This window comes from Vipera berus (genome assembly GCF_964194415.1).
Source record: "Vipera berus genome assembly, chromosome: 3".
Taxonomy (NCBI): domain Eukaryota; kingdom Metazoa; phylum Chordata; class Lepidosauria; order Squamata; family Viperidae; genus Vipera; species Vipera berus.
In genome coordinates, this window is record NC_138204.1 from 113,147,801 (window position 1) to 113,173,938 (window position 26,138).

Genomic DNA, 26,138 nt, shown 5'->3' on the forward strand with positions numbered 1-26,138 from the left:
ACTCCACATATCTATAAAACCCATCAGCCAGAAAACCTGTGGCTACTCAAAATGGAACTTTTCAGGCAAGTAACACAGAGAAACTTAATAAATTGGTATTTAAAGAAGAAAATAATTTTGAATTTTAGAAGATATTTGTCTTCCTGGAAAAGTCTTTTAAGAATTTCTAGTTAGGGAGACAGAGCATGGCATGTTCCCTACTGAAAAAGGGCAGAAGACTTGTTTTTACAACGTGAGCCCAGAATTCCTGTAACAAAGTACCCTATCCAAATTAAAAGATTCAATATATGCACCAAATTAGACGATTCCAGTGTAAGTAATTACAGTTTGTAACAAGTCCTAGTTGCATCCTTTCAAATCCTAACATTCACCTGGAATGTTCAAATGAAATCTTGCCTTTAGGGCCATTCCACTATCAGTCCTTCTAATTGGGAATCAAAACTTGCTAGCTAGGATACTATCTTAGATGTTAAGTGATGAAAGACATACTGGAGACCCCACATTTGCAATAAAACCTGGTCCAACCACATTGCTTTGCCCAATCACTTCTTCATCTAGGATAGTATATCTTTTGCACTACAAGAAAGAGGTATGTTCCTCGTTGAAGCAGTTTGAATGCTTCTAATTGAAGTTTGGTTCTCTTTTTGCTTTTAGAGACATCTCTTGGCTACTGTCTTGTCATGGCATATAAACACATGCTGTTTCTAGGTAGCACATCAAGAAAACCAACCAGAGTTTATAGAGGTCAGTGATATGTGATGATTCTTCATACAATCCCACTTGTGCAGTTTAGGCTTTCAAAGGGATTAGCAACTGCAGTGAATGTCATAGGTAACTGATTGTTAACCAGAGAATAATGTCTACCATATTAAGTAATAATGAACAAGTGAAAAACCTGCTGACATAACTTACAATAGATGTGATACTTTATAAAGTGGAATAGAAAACACTGCTGGGATTTCATATGATACTTTAAAATATTCCATTGAAACAATTACAGATCCCTGTACCCAGGCAAGATTAATTGTTTTGTGGTTTGAACAAGAAATAATTAAAGGGAAAGCTATTGCTTTGGAATTTATCTCTGGCAAGGAATAATCTCTCTTCAATTTGCAATGGCAATTTCCAGAGAGATATGTGGCTGTGTCAGGTAGAAGGAGCTTTCTGTAAATTAACCAGGGATCCTTGTGGAGCACAAGTCAGCAGATAATGTGATATGGAACTAATCATATTATACATAACAAAATACACCATTTTGTTGGCTATAAGTAACACAAAATTAATTGACAAAGTATATGTGCACACTTCATGAGGCAAGATTCATTTGGTTATAGTGGAGGAGCAATGCTTTTAATGTATCTTTAAAATATCAAAATTACTGCATTTGAAGACCAGAGACTTCAAATTGAGTTTCTTGAAAAATAAATTATGTTAAAAAATATAACATATCTCTATGATATTTTGTAAAGCTGAACAAGAAAAATTAAAATAATTTCCAAACAGATATTTTATTGAACAATGTAAAAAAAATAATGTTCCAGTAGTAAAACTTAATCTTATTCAAGGGTATATGATCATGGGTAGCTATTATTAAAGTATCATTCTTTCACTCATTACTTCCTTTTTGTTTCCTTTTACCGTGTATGAAACCCAAAGCAATGCCGAATGCTTTCAAGGACTTAATTTGTTCTTTCTCATGTATAAAAAGGAGAGCTGTAGCCTTTTTTTTTCATTGGTGGGAATATGGCTACAGGAGAAGACCAGTTTCTCCAGGAAAGAAGACTTTATTGCAACATGGAATGTTCACTTAGATTCAATAAATTTTATCCATTTCAATTTGATGAATTGATTCTAGGAGGTCTGAATTGCAAAGATAAAAAGTTTTTAGGGACAATATCCTTGCCCTTCTTAGAGACAAAAAAAATTGACCAGCTACATGAAATCTAAATCGGCCCCTACAAGGCTAGCAAAAATACATTAAAAAATCTCACCGACATGCTGGAAATGCAGAAAGCTTCCAGGGACTTACTATCAGATGTGGTGGGAATGTTCAAAAGCGCAAAATTTTTGGCACCAGATAAAAAATTGGTTGGAAGAAATATTATTACAAAAAACTGATTTAAAACCAGAAATCTTCTTATTAGGGATTATTAATGATAAACTCAGCAAAGAATCTTTTTACTTACTACTGCATATTTTAACCGCAGCAAGATTGGCCTATGCCCAAAAATGGAAAAGAAAGGAAACCCCCACTGAAGAAGAAATAATAAACAAAATTTTATCCTGCGCCAAAATGGACAGGTTAACTCTAGAGATTAAAAATAAAACTGAAACAGAGTATTATGAAATTTGGAAAAATTTGTACGATTGGTTAGAGATAAGGAGGATCGCTGAGCTGACTATCGATTGATTAGTTGATAATGTAAAGACTTCTTATTAGCACCTATATCAGGACACAACTGAAAGATATGTAAATATATCGTTGACGACTGAAAGATGGTTTACCAGAAAATTTACAGATGTTGTATGTACATTTTGTTATACTCTGTCCCGTCATAAAATGTATTTTAAGTTTCTGTTTTTCTTTCTGTCACATAAGGTAATACTAATAGCAGGGTTGTAGCCAGGGAAGTTGAATCATGTCCACTTTTATTTTTAAATGTACATTTAATTAAAAAAAATCTAAAAAGAAAAAGAAATCTAAACCGGACTTAGCCAAAAAGATAAGGCATGAACTGTTTCCTGGTATCAGAAATCATGAACTTGCCTCATCTCAATCTTTGGAAAGAATAATTCCAGAAACCACATTAGCTACAAGAACATGTAGGTCACAAATTTGGTTTTGTTGGCTCTATTCTAGCAGAGGCACCTTCCAAATTACTTGATTTTGATCTGTTCTATGACCTGGCAACCGGGATCATTTTTTTAAAAAAAACATTTATATGGGAGGATCCCTGAATGATTTTTCTTTTTATGAATTTTAACATAAACTAATTTGATCCATACATTTCAAATAAATGAACAATTGAAACAATTATCTTTTGCACTTTCAAAACGTTCTGATCGGTTTTGAGATTAAACTATACCACATTTATTTTAATAAGTATTTTAATGCAGAATTTTTGTTCACATTATCAATACTGCGATAGCAAGAGAATTGACTATGGTAGTAAAGCAGCAGGTTGCTGTCTCTTGTTCTACCATTATTCCTACCCCATGGTCAACCTACCACCTTATCTGCTGCTGTTTATTTGTATCCCAGTTCTTGTTATCATTGCTCCATGTGGCAAAGCAACAAGGTCTAGGACAACTCACCATGGCCGACTCACCTGGCCAACTCACCCCAGCCAACTCACCATGGGACAATTCAATCCCAGAGAACTCAAGAGAGGGACAACTGAATTGGAGCAGGCCTTGTCTTGCTTAAGGTTGAACCTTCTCAAGTCCTAGAGGCTGAAGTGACTCCAATTCTACTTGCCCCTCTCTTGAATTATCCCACACTGAATTGCCCTGCAATGAGTTGTCCTATGCAAAGTTGGCCACGGCAAGTTGTCCCGAGGTGAGTTGGTCACAGCAAGTTGTCCTATTCTGTGGCAGCACTCCCAATCTGTCCTACAACATGGTTTCCAACAGCTACTAAGAATCTTCAGAATCTAAAGATTATTTAGGATGGAAATGCTATTTTCTTTTCCCATTTGTCACCTAAAGTACCACAAGATTAATTGAATTATAAGATTCCAGGTTAAGAATCATCCTTTCGTTTTCAAAGTTTTAAGATTCAAGGGAGGGGGAAAAAGGGGTCAAGCTAAATCTAAACTGATGCTGTTCATCCTTTATTAGAAGCACTGATAACATCTGTTCCAAAAATTATTTATCAGGTCTTATTTTTATAAGTGAATGCAGTGCAAGAGCAAGTGGGAGTTGGGATAGTTCATCTCTATAAGTCCCCAATAGTGGTAGAATTTGTGATGCTACTGGCAAATGCGCAAGCTAACTACTGCTCTGCACTCATTTTCAATGGATGACAAGTAGTCAGTAGTCAAGAAAATAATGAAATATGCAATTCAACTTTGTTTTCTGGGATAACTGCAGCCAAGCAGCCAAATGAAGAATTGAATAAAAGTACAGCTATTACACAGCTGGACACAGACCAAGTTTGTGCCATTATTAAAAAAAGAATATACTTTTATTGTTATGATTTTAAAAATTCTACAATACTTTTCCAATAGCTCAGTGATTCTGAAACATAATGAGGGATTATTTAAACAATTTATTTAAGACATTGGTATAGAGTTCTTCATCCAATAAATTCCAGAATGGTTATCAGCAATAACCAATAATGTGCAAAGCACCTTAACATTCATTGTCAATATGCTGATCAAACCTACCACACAAACCAAAACAAAGGGTGTATTCTGTGAATCCTTACAAAAACCAAGGAATTCATGTCAGAGAAGCCACATTCAGAAAGGCCTTGGGTTTTGTCTATTAAGTTGTCAAAACAAAGCATGACCAGATCTGTCCAGTATATCCAGCTTGTCCACTAATATACAAGTGGTTCCTCATATGCCACCCCAACAATTGAGGCAGAAAATTCTTACCTGAGATCTAGAATCACAGAGGCAGCCAAAGCAATTAGCATTACATCAATAAAATGTGGCCACTTAAAATCTGCAATTACTGTGTTTTCATGGAAATCTTCCAAAGTACATATTTATTTGTCTTACATTAAATTCTGTAACTTTTACCCAGCATGAAATTCCTGCAAGCTTTGTCTCCAAGTAGCTAAAGGGAATCACTTATCCATGAACAACATTCTTCCTTTGCAACAGTTTGTAATCATCCAGTTAAAATGTAAAACTTAAGAAATGTAAAGATAACATTGTTACAGCTTTTACATCATTTCTGCTAACAATGAAGGACTGAAGAAATTAGAGACAGGAGCAGCCAACCCAACAGTGGTGGAGCAGTGGGCTAATGCCTCCTTAAGTAACACCAGCTGCCTGCAATTAGTGCAGGTTCGCATCCCACCAGGCTCAAGGTTGACTCAGCCTTCCATCCTTCCGAGGTAGGTAAAATGAGGACCCAGATTGTTGGGGGCAATAAGCTGACTTTGTAATAATGCCGCTTGGGGGCCCCCCGAAAGCCCTAATAAGCAGGCATATACATAGAATGAAGGCTATTGCTAAGCACATTGATTTGTGCTTAAATTGTAAGCCGCCCTGAGTCTTCGGAGAAGGGCGGGATATAAATGGGATTAAAATAAATAAAAATAAAAAAGCAGGCTAACAGATAGGGGTGAATAACAAAGAAGAGAGGGTCAATCTATTCTCCAAAGCACCTGAAGGCAAGAAAAGATGAAAATTAATGGATGCAATGGATGGAAACTAATCAAGGAGAGATCCAACCTAGATCTAAGGAGAAATTTCTTGAAGTCAGAGCAAGTAATCAGTGGAATGGCTTGCCTTCAGAAGTTGTGCGTGCTCCATCACTGGAGGTTTTAAGAAGAGATTGGACAGCCATTTGTCTGAAATGGCAGAATCTCCTGCTTGAGCATAGGATTAAATTAGAAGACCCCAAGGTCCCTTCCAACTCAGTTATTCTGTTCTGTTATCAAGCAGGGTAGCACAACTTCTCCAATTCAAAAACCTATATGAAAATATTTGCAACACTCTGACATTAATTTAAATGGATCTTAAAGTTCAAATTTCAAGTACGAATCAATCATCTCATTGCTTCTGTTTTCATTGGACAGAACACTGGAATTATGATATATTTTCTACATGATACAATCTGACTTACCTTTTTTTTTCTGAAGGGGAAAGAGTTGGAGACTTATTTTAAAAAAAAATGAAAAGAAAGAAAGAAAATAGAAATGCCTTTTCAGAAGCCTATAGATTCCTGAACACTAATTTTTTTTTTCACTCACTTGTCAATAAATGTTCTTCCTGGCTGCATCACCATTGCTGGGGATCCATCTTGGAATGGGGGGTCCCGCAGAATCCTGTACTTTACACGTCTGCAGTTTGAACAAAGGAGACTGTGTGGTGTGGAGATCAGTTGTGCAGCATCTATCTCCATCATCTCATCAAAGGTATAAATCTTTAAGCCAGTCACCTTCTTGGTGAGATTCAGTTTCACCGTGAGGGGAATGTCACAGAATGTATCCATAGGTCCAAGGTGTACAGAATCCCCCTGCTCTGTCAGAATCTCAATATCTGACAGTGCTTTGGAATTTATGGAGAAATTTGTAGTCCATATCAGCAAAGAGTCAGAATATACAGGATATAGGAAGTAGAGTTCCAAAATGCAACCAAAAGGCTTAAGGCAAGGAGTGGTCATGCTCACATTAAACAGATTAAATTCAGGGCTCCAGGCCTGCAAACTGGTTTCACAAGGCTGAGTTACATCTGGAGGACCTAGAAAGACAAAAATAATGGAAGAGTTTTCTGAATAAGCAAAGCGAAGTGGAATTTCAAAAGCAGGGTCATAGGGACATGAGAAAGGAGATATGGAGATTTGGAAATAAGGTTTACCATCTCTTAATGAGCCAATTTTTTAATCCACTTCAAATTTTATTTCTGATATCAAAATGTAAATAAATTTGATTGGAGCATGGCATCCTAATTTCTCATATAATATATTATTTCGGAAAAACTAGCATTGCTGAAAAAAAGGGTAGAATAGAAATCTGAATAATAGCAATAGAAATAACACTTATACAGTATACCAGGGCTTTTCAACCAGTGGTACGGGTACCACCTGTGGTAGATTGGCACCTAGCAGGTGGTACGTGACGATCCTACAAAAGTGGTAGCGGGGGAGGGGAATGAGCTGAACAAGTGGCAGCACCGCACAAGCCTGAGCGAGAGATGGCTGGAGCTGCAGGGATGTTAGGGCTCAGCGGAAGTGCCAGGATCAGTGCCGCTTTCCAGCTGATCGACGCTTCTTCAAGGCTGTCAGGGCTCAGTGGAAGCGCCAGGATCAGCGCCAGGCTCCAGCTGGAGTTCGGCGCTGATCCTGGCACTTCTACTGAGCCCAGAAGCACCGATCAGCTGGAATGTTGCAGCATCTCCAGGGTCTTGTGATTTACATTCAGATGCTTGGCAACTGATTCATATTTATGACGGTCACAATGTCCCAGGGTCATGTGAAGTGACCAAAACCTGCTGCAACCACCCAGCAGCTGAGGGGGAATAAAAACCAAACACCCCCCACCCCACCGCCAGGCAGTGGCTTGGGGGGGCACTTTTTTCAGTGCCTCTGTAACTTTGAACAGTCACTAAGAGAACTATTGTAAGTCGAGGACTACCTGTAGTTCATCACTTTTTTTCCTTTTTTTTTTTGGTCATCAAGTTTTTGACACCTTGCTAGGCGACTGGTGGTACTCGGATGTTGCCATATCAGCTCCCTGTTGAGCCTCGGATGGCTCCCGACCTTCGCTCTTTTCACCGTGACCTGAAGACTTGGCTATTTGAACTTGCCGGCCTGGACTGAGGGACTGGGGTTTTAGATTTTAAATTTTAAATTTAGAATGTGTTTTATTGTTTAGGGCTACTTGGTTTAATTTATTTTAATTTTTGTATATTATGTGTTGTATATAGTGTTTTAATTGCCCTGTACACCGCCCCGAGTCCTTCAGGAGAGGGGCGGTATATAAATCCAAATAATAATAATAATAATAACAACAACAACAACAACAACAACAACAACAATAATAATAATAATAATAATAATAATAATAATAATAATAATAATAATAATAATAATAATAATAATATCCTAAAAGTGGTACAGTGGGTGAAAAGGTTGAAAAGCCCTGCAGTATACCACTTCATAGTGCTTTACAACCCTCTCTAAGCTGTTTACAGAGTCAGCATATTGTCCCAAACAATCTGGGTCCTCATTTTACAGACCTCATAAGGATAGAAGGCTGAGTCAACCTTGAGCTGGTCAGAATCAAACTCCTGGCAGTTGGCAGAATTATTACTTTTTCCCTTTTGTAAAATTTCAACTTACATACAAAATGGATAAATTAAACTTGTGGAATCTTTATATAGTGATTGCTTTTTGCACTGCTAACAACTGACATTTTGCTACTGAGTTTCATGGGCACAATCTAGGGGTTACCTGGTATCCCTGAACTTAGGGCAGACAAGATGCCTGCCAATTAGAAATTGCCTCCTATAATTGTCTCCTATATACAGTGTCAAAAAATGCCTGAGGCAGAGAGGGGAAAAAATTAGTCAGCGAAGTTGTACAATACCACTTTCCCTGGACTATACCTTTTCAGATAACTGACAAAAACAGCAAACAATGAATTACAGTAGGTATCTGGGTTTTATCTCTCTCTCTCTCTCTCTCTCTCTCTCTCTCTCTCTCTCTCTCTGTGTGTGTGTGTGTGTGTGTGTGTGTGTGTGTGTGTGTGTGTACTTTTTTCCTTCTTCCAATTGTGTCCAATTCTGACACTGTTTGGACAATCCCTGCAGTTTTCTTGACAAGGTCTTTCAGAAGCGGTTTGCCACTGCCTCTTTCCTGGGATTAAGAGTGAGGGACTGGCCCAAATGTCTTCATGCACAAAGCGGGACTAGAACTCAGAGTATCCCAGTTTCTAGCCTGATGCCTTGACCACTCAACTAAACTGGCTCTCTCTATCTCTATCTATCTATCTATCTATCTATCTATCTATCTATCTATCTATCTATCTATCTATCTATCTATCTATCTATCTATACATACATACAGTACATACATACATACATACATACATACATACATACATACATACACCAGAAGACAGCCAGATCTTTGCTTCTTTTGTCAGAATGCAAAGGAAGGGGGAGAGAAGGAGTTCAAAGAAGTTACAGATCTCTAGTTTACCTTCTTCTTTGCAAGTGAAATCATTGTACATATGCTTTTCTCTGGCTCTCTTCCTAGCACAGTAAAACAGGGCAGAATATTATGTGGCGTACAGTATATTTCCCCACCAGCATCACTAAAACCTTACTGGAAACACAAGAAAATAGAACTGCAGGGAGCATCGGGACAGAAAAATTGGTGGGCGCATAAGGATACTGTACTAGACCATGTTGATTACTGCTGCAACCCTTTCCCACAGTTCTGGCAAATGGATTTAAAGAACAGGTCACAAGAGCATCTTAATTTCTGATCTTGTCCAAGTAATTTCCATTCTGCAATGTGGGCACAATAATGTGCTCTTGCTTTCAGCAGCTTGCAAACACTGATGAAATAATGGCTGCATTCACATAAAGGGTTTTATTTGCTTTTGATCATAGCCCTATCATGTAGAGTTAACTTTATGTGCAAGGAATCCATTCAATAAACCATGGTTTCAAATTTTTAGTTTTGCATTTCAAGAGAATACAGGTAGTCTTTGACTTACAACTGTTCATTTAGTGACAATTTGAAGTTACAACAGCACTGAAAACAGTGACTTATGGCCATTTTTCACACTTTCAGTTACTATCTTTGTAACATTGCCATGGTCACACAATCAAAATCAAAATTATGACAGTTGCGGTGTCCCAGGCTCCTGTGATCACCATTTGTAATCTTCCCAGCCGACTTCCAACAAGCAAAGTCAATGGGGGCAGCCAGATTCACTTAAAGATGGCATGATTTACTTAACAACTGCAGTGATTTGCTTAACAAGCGTGGCAAAAAAAGGTTGTAAAATGAGGTGCAATTCACTTAACGTCACTTAGAAATTGAAATTTTGGGCTCAGTTGTGGGCTCAATCAAAGACTGCCTGTACAGTCAATATACTAGCATGAATAACTTATTTATTATCATCCTGGAAAGGTTGTATGGGATTCTCTTCTTATTTTTTATAATCTTACCTTTTCTCTCCATCTTTAGGCTCCTGAAGTAACTATATACCTTCACATACGATAGGTGTACTCTCAATAATTTCCAAATAATTTTTCTCTTTCCCCTTTTCTCCAGCACATACATTTCAACTCACCTTTACAACAGTTTAAGCAATCTATAGACTAGGGCCAGAAAGAAAAATTTTACTCAGAACCTTAAGGCAGTCGAAAGCTTGCACTGTTTCTTTTAAAGCTATACCACATAATTAATTTACATGGTATTATACTGATCTGCATTGTTATTTCATTTTGTTTTTGAAGAGAAAGAGGAAAAGAGAACTTCTCTAGATTGCCTCCTCTGAATTCACTTCTCAAAGCCACCAAACAGCTGGAGACACTCAAAAGACTTTGCACAGCTCCACTGAAGCTCTTCAAGTTTATTTATTGGCCTGCATTCTGGCAGAATATACAGCAACAGCTGATGGGTTACCCAGTCATATCTGATAATCCCTTTGTCATAGAAAAAAAGATCTGAGACGTTTACCTACTGCCTCCTTTGGAGTCCAATAGCCAGAAGAGTCACAGATCAGAGGAGAAGAGGCTTCATGTACATACTGGCTGAAAGTTCCATCTTCAGCACAATTTCCGCAGAGATTCCCTGATTCTCTAACAACAGAGAAAGAAAGGGAGAGAAGGAAGAGAAATGAATGTGTTAATTCCTTTTTCATTCAGACATTTTTTTCAGAATTCTCCCCAACCTCTTTTAAATTATTATTAAATTTTTATGCCACCATCTCAAGGTATAACTTCTTTCTTATACTTCCATGAGTTCTCTTAATACAAGATATAGACAAAGTCTGAGCATCCTACACATGTGCCAATATTGTGCCTTATTTTTTAGTTGATGGGATGCAGACAACTTTAAGATAGTCTTAGATCAGAAACTTTAATTTTTCATAAATTAGTATGGGGTACAACTGGCTTTGGTGGCACTTCAGTCATATTAAGCAAATATGCCAAGCTGACTTATCATCATTCACGGGGAATACTGAACGTGGCACAGCATGACTAAGACTGGCAAGGTAATCTACCCCTTCTATGTCTTACTAAAAGCATTATTTGCAAGATTCAAATGACAAAAGCTATAATTAATTGCAGAGACATGAATTGGCTCATCTGGTGTTGACCATGGTGTCTTGAAGACTGCACCTTAACATATAAGAGGAATAAAGAGCATGAACTATGCTATCCAGAATTATTTGTGTGAGATGAGAAAACAAACAAAGAATATGGGGGTGAGAGAGAAATGAAAGAAAGAATATATTGTGGATCTGTCAACTTAAGAGAAAAGAGATGCAATGTAAATATAAATCTGACTGAATTTGAACTAATCATGTAAAGTGGAACTAAACAATGCATGCAGAGTAATGAATATCTAGGTTAATTATGAATGAAAAAGATGAAATATATATTAGAAAATATAAATAGGTATTATTGGGATTGTTATCAGGGTGCATCAAAAAGTAGAAGCCATTTGTTTGTTCACAGATGCATGCTAAGAATGAGCAAAATTCTGAAAACAACTGTACAACCTTCTGAATGAGTAAGATTCAGAGAAAAAAATCATTCTAATTTATAGCATTATAGATAAAAATGAGATGAGAGAGTACAGAAAAAAGTGATTGGGACATTTGGAGACTCAGGAATGAAGGAGAACTGTGATTATTTCATAAAAGCTTCCATACAGAAATAGTGCATACAAAGACTTCACGAGACTAGCTTATTAAATATGGCAAGACAGATGTTTGGAAGAGATATAATTGAAAAAAATAAAGCAATAATAAACAATATTTGAGAGGTGTAGTGTGAGTCTGAAAATAAAAGTTTATAGTAATTCTAGAGATTTAAAGGAATTATAGAATAAAAGAAACTGGCAAGAGGTATGGAACATTTTGTGTGAATGTGAAAGTGAAAACTGTTGAATGTGATAAAAGAGATACATGAAAAAAGCATGAGTGCAAATAAATGGAATGCTTACTGAATAGTTCAGTAATAAGCAGGAATTAAAATAAGGAAATGTGGTGTTTTAAGTGGTATGTGGAACTGGTGGAAGCAATGTCAATTTACAAAGAGAACATATGGAAAGGTGTTAATAGCAACAGTATTGGTTTAAACTAGTATTCACTATTTTTATTTTTCTTGTCCTTACTTTGTGCCTTTAAATTACTTGGCACTTACTCTTCTTCTGTGCTCTATGTATTTTTGGCTTACCCTTAAAGAGATAGCAAGTGTGACATCTTAGGAAGATTGTATTCCCAAACCAATCCCCCCCCTTTTTTTATACAGAAGGGATCTTGTTTCTCTTGTTCTGCTGCCACCTGCTGCATGTATCTCAGTTCAATAAGAAGGGAAATCAAGGCAACCAGAGATCTTCCTCTTTCACATGCAAACAAACACATGCACTCCCAAGCTTTCAAAATGCTGAAAAAATACTCCCTGGTTTAGTAAAACCAGCAAGTAAAATGCCTGCCACTCCTTGAGCTGAAGAATATGCCAGGGGAGTTCAGAAATGTTGCCTTTCTGTCCACACGTAGTTTGTGATTTACATTTTCCTTGGACATAATCCAAATAACATTACCATTTTCCAAGAAAAAAAAAGCTAACAAGAGAACTGTGATGGCTGCTAGAAACAAAAGCTAGGCAGCCAACCAAGAAGTTGATGGCTAGAAAAGCTACTATTTATCCATCCTCCCCATTAATTAAAAAAGTGCTGCTATTTAAATATATAACTATCACTGTACTGAAATACAGTGAGAAGAACTGAGAAGATGGAGCAATAGATGGTTTATGTGTCTAGATTTCACAATATATTAAAGGATAAATAGACTTACTGTCCCTAGGGATAGGACCAGAACCACTAGGTTAAATATATGAGGATACTCAATCAGGCTACACAGGAGGAGGAATTTCATGTTTGTATAAGCTGTCACCCACTAGTATAGGCTGCCATATGAAGTGGGGAATTTTCCTTCACTAGAAGTCTTCAAACATGGCCTAGATTGTTATTTGACACAGATGTACTGCCAGATCCAAGACTGGGCAAAGAATGGATTAAATCAGGGGTCTTCAAACTCGGCCCTTTTATGACTCGTGGACTTCAGCTCCCAGAATTCCTCAGACAGGCAGGCTGAGTTTGCCTGGCTGAGGGCCGAGTTTGAAGACCCCTTGATTAGATGATCTCTAGGATCACCACCATCCCTACGATCTTGTGGCTCTATGATTCTATGAAAAGCTGCTTCACTCACATTAACAGCAAGGATACACCTTGTTTGCATGAAGCTTTCAACTATTGGGGGTAAATGTTCTTTATATAGCACACATACCAAAGCCTGCTGATGATCTCCAATCATTCATGTTCCTGATATATATATGTGTGTGTGTGTGTGTGTGTGTGTGTGTGTGTGTGTGTGTGTGTGTGTAATTTTTTTGGATTGCTAACAAAGAATTAACGGGAGACCGATATGGCCATTTCAAACTTATTTGTTCTCATCAGTCAGCCATACCCTTCTGAGATTCGAACCTGGGCCGATTGCACATTGGGCAGTTGTTTAACGTCTAGGCCACAGGCTCTTTCTCGCTTTGTTAGCTGAGAGGCAAGGGAGATATGTGTTAAGTCATCCGTCATCATCAGGCTGGTGGCTTCTGCTTCCTTCTTCTGGGAGAAGCATGTTGTAGTGGCTGTTTGTTCCTCTTTTTTAAACTGCCAGAGGGGGTGTGTTCTGTGGGTGGAGGTGTGCTCTGATTGGGTGGGGGATTAAGTGTGTTCTGATTGGGTGGGAGTGTGTTTTGAATGGGGGCTGTGTTCTGATTGGGTGGGGATGTGTTTTGAGTGGATGGGCTGGTCTCAGCTGCCAGCCTTAGACCTGAACTGGTGAGTTGTGCTGCTTTTGTTCGGCTCCATGTTTGTGATGGTGCCATGTTTTAATAGTGGGTGTCAGTTTGCTTATTGTGTGGTTTGGAGGGGTTTAAAGTGGCTAATGTTGCAGCTGTAGTTAGGTTTCTGTTTTGTGGTTGTTTGTCGTTCTCGTTGTGGGTTCGGATTTGCTTTTTGAATGGTTGTGTGGTGGTGATGTCATGTGATGTTATCATGAGTTTGGGTCTGGTATCATTCTTGGTGGTTGGGACCCGTCTGTCAATCAAGGCGGGTTTCCAAATGGCTGGTAGGCAAGAGGTATCATCTCGTTTGTTCATGCTGTGGGGGCGTTTTTCTATCTCGATGGCTTCTCTGATTATTCTGCTGTTAAAATGTTAAATTTTGGCGATAGTTCTGGTTTTTTTTAAAATCAATTTCGTGTCCAGTGGCTTTAAAGCGTTGGAACAGGGATGAAGTTTGTTCTCCCTTTCTGAATGAGTTCCTGTGCTCTTCAATGCGTGCACTTATTCTTCTGTTGGTCTGTCCGATGTATGTGGTGGGGCAGGTGGTGCATGGGATTTCATATACTCCTTGGTTTTCTAACCCAATTATGTCTTTGGGGTGTCTTAGGATGGTGGATACTTTTCTGTCTGTGCAGAATGCTGTTTTGATGTTGTGTTTCTGGAGGATCTTGCTGATTCTGTCTGTGATCCCTTTTAAGTATGGGAGGAGGGCTTTGCCATTTTCTTGTTCTCTGTCTTGGATTTTTGTGGGTGTCTCTCTTCGGATTAAGTTGGTAATCATGTTTCTTTGGAATCCGTTGGCTGTTAGTACGTTAGTGAGAGTGTGTACTGGGAAAAAACCCGAATGACCAAAGATCTACATACAAACACCCGCGAAAACCTCAGAAAACATATATATATACATATACATATATACACATATACACATATACACATACACACACACACACACACACACACCTGCAGTTACATATACATCTCCAGCATAGCTCTAAGTCTCCTGTCTATTATTGCAGAAAGATCAAAATCCGTTCATGTTTGGAATAACAGCTGTATAAATAAGTGTCTGTTCCTCTAACTCCCTTCATATATAAAGCCCAGAAAACATTTTGCCAACTGGCAAACAGCTGAGAGAAATTGCCAAATCATCTTCATCACCTTCTTTGCCTCCTTAAATTCCTCAGTAGAAGGCCAATGCAGCTTTCCCAAGGTACACATGTTCATGTAAACAACTTCCCATTGAAAGAACTACGTGCGCACAGTGGTGAAAGGGGACAACAGAAGGAACACTGCAAATCACGGTCAAAACAATGTTGACAAAATCAGTCTGCTGGGGTATTGCTGGGTCAAGAATCTTGCTTGCTCCAAGATTCTTAACCTGGTCCCCTCCAAATATTTTGAAGTGCAATTCTCATGGCCTTAGGTCAAGTTAGCTAAGCATTCTAGGAATTAAACATACATAAAAAACACCGAGGCTGGGAAAAAATGGTTTTAAGGTATTTTTTCCCCCAGCAGACATTGCTGTATATATTCTGAAAAACAATGGCACAGCACTAATACCAGCTCTAATACTAAACATTGCCTCTCTCTTAATTTTAAGGGGAACATTTTCAATCTGAGTATATTTCCAATTTACTATTACATCCAAAGATAAACTTTATTTATTAAAAAAAGAAAGTGAACAATTCTACTATTGTCATCCCAGCACCAGAAGAGAAATGCTGTGATGCAAATAATAATAAAGCATAAAGCTCAATAATAGTAAAACATAAGGAGGCTTTTGGAATATATTACTAGAAGGATTAGAAACTGGCTCAAAGGGGCTCAGTAGTGACAGTAGCAACATCTGGATTTCCATAGACCATGTAAGTACCACTATTTTAGATTTTCAGCTTCATCTTAAGTCAGATGTTCTGGGACAGTGCACAAAGGACTATTCGCTTGCTCTCATACATAATAAAATGCAGTTGTTAATCCTAATGATGTGCCAACAGGATTTCTCAACATCTTGAAGTACGGGGACCACCTTTAGCTCACCCTTCTAGATTAATAGATTATTACATTTGACCTAACAATTAGGACTATCAGTTAAAGTTCTTGAATCTATTGAGAGAAAGAAAACCAAAATTGGACCCTCCAGTTGTTTTGGAATTCAACCCACCTCACATCAAGTTTAATTGCAATCCAAAACCCCTAGGATAACAGTAGACATCCTTAAAGTTATAAATTGTGTAAAAAGAGATGATTGGCAGTTTAACTTTAAACAAGATAGGAGAGACATAAGTACTGAAATTTATAACTGAACTGATACCTAGAAATTATTTTCTAAGAGGGATGTTTTTCTGAAGCATCCTCAATAGCAATAGCAAGAGAACCAATGTCTTAAAGAGTATTTTTCTCCTTCAAGTAGAAAGCAGAGTGAAGACAGAACTTAAAGGTTGAAATCTGAGGTTGGGCCTGTGGACTGTAACCGCTGCAGCTAAAAAAGGAATAGAAAGTGCTACTGTGTGTAAACCAAGGATAACGAGAAGTGTTGCGACTCCTCTTCCTCTCTCTCTCTCTCTCTCTCTCTCTCTCTGTGTGTGTGTGTGTGTGTATTTGTATGTATGTGTTGTGTGTGGTTTTCTAAGATACCTACCTTCCCTTCACCTATTACTACTCACTTACCTTTCATAAAGCATTCCACTAATGGGAGGTAGCCAGTGTATGGTGAGCGTATCCTGGCTCTGACCAACCACCATCGGCGGCAAAGGGACAGGAGCAGGTTTTGTGCTCTGAGTCCACTGCTGGTATACCAGATCCAGATAGCAATGCATTCGTGCCACTTGGTTTGGAGTAAAACTGTCTGTGCAATTGTCATCTGTGGGAGTAAGAAAGGCAGCTTACTAAACAATTTGAAAAAGAATACAGGATTCAGATGAGGAGTTAGGGCAAGAAATCTAAGTAAATCCCTTTCACGGCCAGAGCAGACATCCTATTTTGAAAACCTGGAGTAAAATTAGATCCTATAATGTCCTTTAAGAATCTTGCCCAGTACTATGCAGTTTCAAACCCTTTTCTAAAACTAAACCAAAGTTTTTGTTATTGTGATTATATCCACTGCCTCTTGGCCTTGAAACAGTTTTTATCTCTTTCATCCATTTGAATATCCATCCTCTGAACTCTTTCTCTTTCTTTGCTTTTTCAGATATTTTCATCATCCCAAAAATTCTCCTACACATTTTTTTAGAGTATTTACATTCTCCCTGACATAGATGCCTCTAAAATTCTCCCTGTTGAATGTTATTCCTTCCATTTGCCAAAAGATGGCACTCCATCTGTAGTATTTAATCACATATCCTCTGGCAAGCAATCAATAGTGTCTTCCTTGCTACTGAACACTACAGGCAACTGTGAGGCCTAGGAAGGAAGAATACTTAAAGCATAAATAATATATACATTTTCAGAAATAATGAGTGAGTGATCTCCAAGGTTCTGAACAGAGGAAATACAGTACTCAAACACTATCAATTGACCCCAGTCTGAAAAGCCTTGCCAAGATGCCCCCAAACTGAAGGGAACAGAAGAGAGGGTAATTATCTCTAATGAAATATAATTGAATGCCCAAGCACAAAAAAAAGAAAACAACTAAATATAGAATACTGACATTGGATTCAATAAAATATAGTCTCTTGTTTTTCACTGTTTTTCTGCACAGTAAATGCAGAAGAGGGTGTGAGGTGCTAGAAGTTGCCACTCAATTTTCCAACCAGTTCCATTTATTAGAACTAAAACTGAAGATACCCAAATTTTTAAACATAAGAGCTCGTACTTATTTTATTTTACTTTTATTCTGCCTTTATTATTTGTAAAATAAGTCAAGATGGTGGACATACCTAACAGTCTTTCCACCTCCTATTTTCTGCACAACAATCATATGAGGTAAGTTGGTCTGAGAGAAAGTGATTGGCCCAAAGTTACCTAACCAGCTTTCATAAGGCCGGACTAAAACTCAGTCTCCCAGTTTCTCGTGTGTCACCTTAACCATTAGATCAAACCTATTCCCAATATTCCTTAGTGAAATCAGGGCAGCTAGGATTTTGTCACTCAAATTCTAGCTGCCATGTTTCATGGCTCTCAGCATCTCTGGATTATACATGCCAGTTGATACCCATCTCTGAACCTGATGAAAGAATAGTGCTTTCTTCCCTTACCTGTATAGCTCATATAATTGCTGAAGGGAGTTCCAGAGAAAGAAGTATGGCCGCAGGTGTCATTGACAGGATCTGGATCCCGACAGACTTTGCTTTTGAGTGTAGGTGCAGTGTCAGCACAGAGATCTCCAGTTTCCATGGATGGTGTAGTCTCCCTGCATGGATCATCACAGGAGTCTTTTTCATCCACACCCTTAAAGACATGATAGAGTCCCAAGACGTGTCCTATTTCATGGATCATAGTATTTATATGACCTGGCATCCCATAGTAAGCTGGATTTAGAACTACTCCACCTGAAATTGGAAGTGAACTAAATGTAATTCACAGAGAAGAATATGGGCAAGCGATCTCAAATTCTGAGATAAATGAATATATTCCTGTGCACAAATACCATGGAAAATAAGCTCTACTTCTGGGAAAGGGCTCTTTATGGCCCATATGTCCAAATATTAGCATTCTAAGCAGATAAACAAGTTGGAAAGTTGTTTGAAGTAAAGGCCATCCAAAGTGAGCACCTGGTGAGCTAAACATATCTCTATGGAGAGCAGAGATGACAATTGCAGCAGTGATCAGTTCTTCAGACCCTCTCTAGACCTTCTTCGGAGCCTCTTCAAACAAGGAGAGGACTCACATGTACCCCAAATGACTGTTCCTTGCAAGTAAACTACAAGATAGCAATCTCAACAGTCTGAGTGCCAAGAGACAAAAGGATTAATAATCAAACTCACAACTGCAGTGATGCCTTTTATAGGCAGGGCTTTTTTTTTCTCATAGAACACTCAGAACGGCGTTCCGGCACCTTTTTTTTTGAGAAGAAGAAGAAGAAGAAGAAGAAGAAGAAGAAGAAGAAGAAGAAGAAGAAGAAGAAGAAGAAGAAGAAGAAGAAGAAGAAGAAGAAGAAGAAGAAGAAGAAGAAGAAGAAGAAGAAGAAGAAGAAGAAGAAGAAGAAGAAGAAGAAGAAGAAGAAGAAGAAGAAGAAGAAGAAGCTAAGACGCTCCCTCCCCTAAGCCTACTGCAGAGCTAGGCAATCTTGGCTCTTTTTTATGACTTGTGGACTTCAACTCCCAGAAATCCTGAGCCAGCCATGCTGAAGGGAAAGGGAGAGGTTTCCATGCTGGCTCAGGAATTCTGGGAGTTGAAGTCCACGAGTCATAAAAGAGCCAAGGTTGCCTACCCCTGCTCTAGAGGAAGACATTAAAACTATTTACAGGGTTACTTCTTTAGGAACTATTCTTTTAGAATCTAAAGCCGCTAATTCAAAAAAGCCAACAGGAAGGAACCTCAGATTTTTCATCTGCTACTGTCTTTTAGGAAGGTAAAATTAGATAACCAAATAATCTATTTCCTATGTTAACATCTCTGCAATGATGATTTCATAAAGGTAACAGGAAAGAAATGAGAAACATTTTTCTCAATGTAATATGTCTAATTTAGCTGATGCTAGAAAAAAATAGTATCTTTTGTACTATTTTGTACTACTGAAAACTATTTTGAATCTAACCATCTATTACAACTAAACCACTTTAAATTAAACAATTCTTAAGAATGAAACATTCTTAATTTGGACTTTACTTTTACTGTTTGGACTGTTGTGTGTTTTGAAAAATAGATTATTTAGAATCTAGTTATGTTGCACTTCAGTCTTTAAATAATTAACCTACTATATACATAACGATATATGATGTTTTCCATGGTGAGCTTAACATCAATAACAACATTTATTAAAAAGGCTAAAATAATTTCTGGTGGTATTATCTGTACATTAAAATTTTGTTTAGTCACAATCTTTCACTTTTCACATTCTGGACAAGCAGTGGTCATGTATCCTAGCAAAAGATGTAACATATGTGCATAAGCATAGTCAGTAGCATATGCCTTTTTAAAAATATCAAACATGCAAAGAAACAAAACTAAGTCCAAAATATCTGTATTACATCCAGAAATGCCAACTTTGCAACCAATATTTCTCATCCATAACTATAGCACCCTAAGGATATCTACATACATGCAAATGCTTCTCTGGGATCAGTAATGCAGCAGGGATTGCTTTTTCCTTCCAGTAACATATACTTAAAACCAGTTTATTGCATTTGGCAATTGTACTAAAAAAAATCTCATTGTCAACCAATATAATTTATTTAATTTGAAATCAAGTGAAAAATTGATTTAAATTATTTTATTAAAACAAATTAATGGCAATTCTTTTATAAGAAGTTGCCTCAAACAAAATGAGTTTGACATGCCTGCTCTAGATAGTTGAATGCTCCAAAATAAATTGTAGACCAAGCCTGTACATGCAGCCTGACAAGCACCCTTGGACAGAGCACAGACTTTAAAAAAAAAGTAATAAAATCACCACCACTGCCCTAAAAGTCATGTTGCCTAGTGTCTCCATGGCTTACCATGACCACGAGCTCCAACACTATGCTACTCCCTCCCTCCCACAAGCTATGCTACTCGAAAGCCAATAGGAATTGCTGCTGAGAGCGCCAAAAGACCCGGCCGGCAAACGTTGCACCGGCAAGTTGTCTGCAGCAAAGGTGAGTTGGCAGGAAGTTTGCATCCCTCCCTGCTGCCCAACTACACCATCTCAACTAGGTAAGTAAAAGAGGACAAGGAGTGGGAGGTGGGTGATATGTATTTATCAGTTATTGTTATAAGTGTTCACTTATTATTAACATATGAAATAGTTGTATTACAGCAAGTTGGAAATTGGTTCGTGAGGTAAACTCCCATTTGACAGTTCAGCACGCGGCAATTTGACAGCTGTCAAATTGCCGGCAGCCAACACGCAGGCGCAGCTTTTGACAGCTCCACACGCGGTCCCTCGCTGTCAAGAACCAACGCAGACGATTGGCCCTGCCGTCAAGCGGGAAGCTGCGGGTCCGGTGATTGGCGGAACCAACATTCTGCGGACTATATAAGGGAGTTGTAACCCCACTGTTTTTGCCTTGGTGTACCCCAATAAACCGAATAGCTGAACCTGCTGTCTCCGCGTAATCCTGGGTCAGACAAACCACTGGCGACGAGGATGGGATCGGCTTGCTAGCTGAAGTCACTGAGCTTAGGAAGGGTTCCTTCTGGAGGCTCTGAGCTAAGTCACGGGAAGTTGTAACTTCCACCACAAGCAAGCCGAAGGAGAACCGAGACAGTATGGCAGCGTTCGGTCAGATTCGTGAGTTTGATACTCGATTTCCCGAGCGTTGGGAATCGCACCTTGGCCAAATTGAAGGTTACCTACTAGTCAGCAAGATAACAGACGACCGAGCTAAAGCGGCGGCACTCTTGTACCTCAGCGGAACTGCAGTGTACGATGTGGCCGTCGGTCTGTGTAGCCCAGAGCCGGTCGCGCAGGTGACCTATGCGGAGCTGACAGAAAAGCTCAGCAAACACTACATGCCGACCCACTCCGAAATCTACTGGAGGGTCCAGTTCGCGAGGCGTCGCCAAAAACCCGGGGAAACGGCAGCAGACTTCATATCAGGAGTGAGACAGGCCGCCAGATGGTGCCGCTTTCCGGACCTGGAGGACCGGATAAGGGACCAACTGGTCATCGGCCTTCGAGATGAGCACCTCCAAAAGAAAATAATGGCAAAACCGGCCCTGAATCTAGCTGAAGTCACTAGAGAGATTCAGGCATACGAAGACACGCACGCGGAAGACAACACCAGGGCTCAACAAAACCAAACCAGGGCCGCAACCCACGGGGAAACAGTCCCCAGAGACCACGACGAAATAGAAGATCTTAGCGACGTGGACGCCATCCACCGCCGCTTCGAAAAACTCCAAAGCCGAAAAACCGACAACAAGGAAGCGGCAAGACCCAAGAGTTCCAACCGAGACCCCCGTGTAACATGCGCCAGCTGCGGGGGAAACCACATCAGGTCCTCCTGCAGATTTAGAAACGCTCGGTGCCACAACTGCGGAAGAATGGGGCACATCAAAACCGCATGCAGAAGCCGCAACCGGGGGGAGCTACACGAAGTGGAAACTACAGCCCCAGGTATGACACCCCGAGGCAGGAAAAAAATCAGACCCCCAAACCACCTAGAACTAGCTATTAACAAAACAGAAGGGGGGGCAACCTCAAATTAACCCCTAAAGTAAAAATCAAAGCCAAACTGCAAGGGGTACCTTGTGAACTAGAGGTGGACTCAGGCTCGGCTGTCACCCTCATATCAGGGCAGACCTTCAAGGAAATTTGCCGGATTAACAAGAGGCAAATTCCTTTAAAACCACCCCAGGTGAACCTAGCAGATTACCAGAAGTCCCCAATACCCCTGAAGGGCCAGGCAGAAATTCTAGTGGAATTCAAAAAATTCCGAGGGCCCCTCAAAGTCCTAGTAACACAAGAAAACAGGTCAAACCTAATCGGCCTAGATTGGTTCAGGGCACTGGGCATTCAACTAACAGGCATCAACAGGGTACAGGCCGCAACCCTCGAAGACGTCTGCAAACAATTTGCAGACGTCTTTGATGGTTCCCTAGGAACTTATACAGGGCCCCCCATCAACCTTAAGTTAAAACCAGACATACCTCCCATCAGAATCCGAGCTCGAAGGGTTCCGTTCGCCCTCAAACAAAAAATTGAGGACGAGCTGGACCGCCTCGTCAAAATAGGAGTCCTAGAACCCACCGAGGGAGGGACCTGGGAAACCCCTATAGTTACTCCCATTAAACCTAATGGCCAAATCCGCGTATGCGCGGATTATAAAGCGACAGTAAATAGGGCATTAAACGCACATGCTTACCCGATCCCCGCGGTGAAGGACGTCCTCTCGTCGATCAGGTCCGGCGCCATGTTTGCCAAATTGGATTTGGCGCAAGCGTATTTGCAGCTTCCAGTAACTCCTGAAACCGCAGATGCGCAAACGATAGTAACCCACCGCGGGGCTTTTAAAGTCAAACGCTTGCAATTTGGCATTTCGGCTGCCCCAGGAATTTTTCAAGAAATAATGGAAAAAACGTTAAAAGGAATTCCTGGGGTATGCCCCTATTTTGATGATGTCCTAATCGCTGGTGAAAACGAAGAAAACTTAGCAGAGCGCTTGTCAGCTGTTCTGACAAGATTCAGAACAGCTGGTCTCAAATTGCATAAACAAAAATGCCAGATAGGAGTCCCATCAACTGAATTCTTAGGTTATAAAATTGATGCCAAAGGGATACACCCCACCGATGCTAAAGTAAAAGCTATCAAATCTGCCCCGGCACCAAAAAATAAGCAGGAATTGCAAGCGTTCTTAGGTCTCTTAAACTTTTATCATGCATTTCTACCACACAAAGCAACCCTAGCCGAGCCACTGCACCGCCTCCTAGATAAGGGTCGCCCTTGGCTCTGGACATCCGAACACGATGCCAGTTTCAAAAAGCTCAAAAATGCCCTATGCCTCAGCTCAACAGTAACACTATTCAGAGAGGACCTTCCCCTCTGCATCGCCTGCGATGCATCACCTTATGGTATTGGGGCAGTATTAAGTCATCTGTCAGACTCAGGTGAACAAAAACCCATAGCATTCTATTCTAGGACCCTAACTAAAGCAGAAAGGAATTACGCCCAAATAGATAGAGAGGCGCTTGCCATCGTTGCGGGGGTTAAAAAGTTCCACGACTACCTATACGGTAGAACATTCACCATATTCACAGATCACAAACCCCTTCTGGGCATATTCACGTGGAACAAGCTAACCCCACAAATACTCTCACCCAGAACATTACGCTGGTCAACTTTCTTATCAGCGTATTCCTTCAAATTAGTCCACAAACCGGGCAAAGAACTAGGGCACGCTGACGGGCTTAGCAGACTTCCCCTGCCTGAATCTGACCCAGACCCAGCCCCAGCAGGGCGGATCCTGGCAATCTCAGAATTGCCTGACACCCCGCTGACAGCTAAGGACATTTCCACAGCCACAGCCTCGGACAGAGTTTGCAGCAGAATATACCAATGGGTCTCTGCAGGTTGGCCAAACTCATGCCCCGGAGAGGAATTCAAACCATACTATGTTAGGCGTCATGAACTCTCTGCACATTTAGGGTGCCTCCTATGGGGAAACAGGGTGGTAGTTCCCCAAAAGCACAGGGAAAGGACATTAATAACTTTGCACGAAGGCCATCCGGGGATCGTAAAAATGAAAGCCTTAGCTAGAAGCTATGTGTGGTGGCCGGACCTAGATTCCAACATCGAACAGTACGTCGCTGGTTGCTACCCTTGCCAGCTGACAAGATCGGCCCCACCACAAAACACACCACACAGGTGGGAGGTAACTAAGAACCCTTGGTCAAGGGTCCACCTGGATTTTGCGGGACCCTTCCAAGGTCAAACATTTCTCATAGCAGTCGATAGTTTTTCTAAATGGCTAGAAATTGCCCCAATCCATAGCACCACCTCTCACAATACAATTCAAGCTCTAAGAGGGTTTTTTGCAACACATGGTCTCCCTGACACACTTGTCACTGACAATGGACCACAATTTACATCCCGCGAATTCCAGATATTCACGAGGGGCAACTCTATTAAACACGTAACATCAGCGCCCTTCCACCCCTCCTCTAACGGGATGGCTGAAGTCATGGTAAGAACCACTAAAGACGCCCTCAGAAAAATCGTTCAAGGCGACTGGCACCGCAGACTCTCCCAGTACCTTCTCGCCCAACACTCCACACCGTGTACCACCACCGGAAAATCGCCGGCGGAACTACGATGGGGACGAAGACTAACCACTCGTCTAGACAGAATGCACCTGGACAGGAGCAACTTCGAAACGGAACATCCCCTTCCATCAAGAACATTTGCAATTGGACAAACAGTTTGGGCCCGTAATTATACAACAGGTCCTAAATGGTTACAAGGTACCATAATCGAGTGGGGGGGCAAATCACAACAACAAAGAGTAAGAAACGGCACCAGTTCAGGGGAGGGGTAAGGGGTGATATGTATTTATCAGTTATTGTTATAAGTGTTCACTTATTATTAACATATGAAATAGTTGTATTACAGCAAGTTGGAAATTGGTTCGTGAGGTAAACTCCCATTTGACAGTTCAGCACGCGGCAATTTGACAGCTGTCAAATTGCCGGCAGCCAACACGCAGGCGCAGCTTTTGACAGCTCCACACGCGGTCCCTCGCTGTCAAGAACCAACGCAGACGATTGGCCCTGCCGTCAAGCGGGAAGCTGCGGGTCCAGTGATTGGCGGAACCAACATTCTGCGGACTATATAAGGGAGTTGTAACCCCACTGTTTTTGCCTTGGTGTACCCCAATAAACCGAATAGCTGAACCTGCTGTCTCCGCGTAATCCTGGGTCAGACAAACCAGTGGGTTCTGTGGAGTCCATGTGCACTCCTTCCTTGTGCTCAACCATGTCAGCCAGGCTGGTGGCCTACCCTGTGCTGGACTGTGCCACCGTCGCCTCGCCCTGTGTGCCTAAGTGCCCGCCCTGCATTGCCTGGCCCACCACGCCTCTGTCGCCCGCCCCGCACAGCCCCACCGTATAGAGCGGGCCCCGCTGCTCCCACTGCACCAGCCGCAATGGCTCCGGCCCCGGGGGACAGCCTGCTGCCAATATCCCTCACGCCCGTGACCGCAGCAGCGCTGCCCTCCACCCCCATCCCCGCCTCCTGCACCCACCAAGATGAGTGTTCCGGCACCTTTTTTTTTTTTTAGAAAAAAAGCCCTGTTTATAGGACATTAGATTTCCTAACCTTGCTTCTAATCACTTTTGGAAATAGCTTTTAAAATATCCTAAGGCTTTAGAGGTCTTTGGATTGGCAACTTTGAAAAGTCACCTGGTAAATGTATCTTTATTCCTAAACAAAATAAAAAAATAATTATAAATTTACAGTAAGAACATAAAGAATTTGAAATAAATGGCAAAAGGCTAAACAAGATTTAGAACTAAAAAAAGTTATAAACAACTTAAGTATGCAGACAAATTTGGAATACTGAAATTTGTACTATAAGATTTTTGAACTAACGATACAAAATAAATTCATTTTTGTGAGAACGAGAATTGTTTTGACTACTGCAAGTTATAAAGACATAAGAAATATTATGATTTAAATTAGACACTAAAGTCCATGTAAAAAAGAAAAAAAACCTTGCCTTTAGGACTGCTATTTACAAACTGACACAAAATACTACAAAATTAGAAACAAAGGTCTTTGAAGAGTGGGACAAGAAA

At 40.3% G+C, this 26,138-nt stretch overlaps 1 protein-coding gene across 1 annotated transcript in view; it reads right to left on the reverse strand.

Annotated features, from left to right (window-relative positions):
• The window catches only part of PAPPA2 (pappalysin 2), a gene marked incomplete at both ends in the record, with an annotated part of 161,357 nt that overhangs the window by 76,899 nt on the left and 58,320 nt on the right, over nucleotides 1-26,138 (reverse strand). Inside the window, 4 exons of the mRNA XM_081325236.1 lie at nucleotides 5,930-6,419; nucleotides 10,375-10,496; nucleotides 16,434-16,626; nucleotides 17,960-18,253. Of these exons, the coding sequence (XP_081181362.1) occupies nucleotides 5,930-6,419; nucleotides 10,375-10,496; nucleotides 16,434-16,626; nucleotides 17,960-18,253 (1,099 nt within the window). The remainder of the gene's footprint in view (nucleotides 1-5,929; nucleotides 6,420-10,374; nucleotides 10,497-16,433; nucleotides 16,627-17,959; nucleotides 18,254-26,138) is intronic.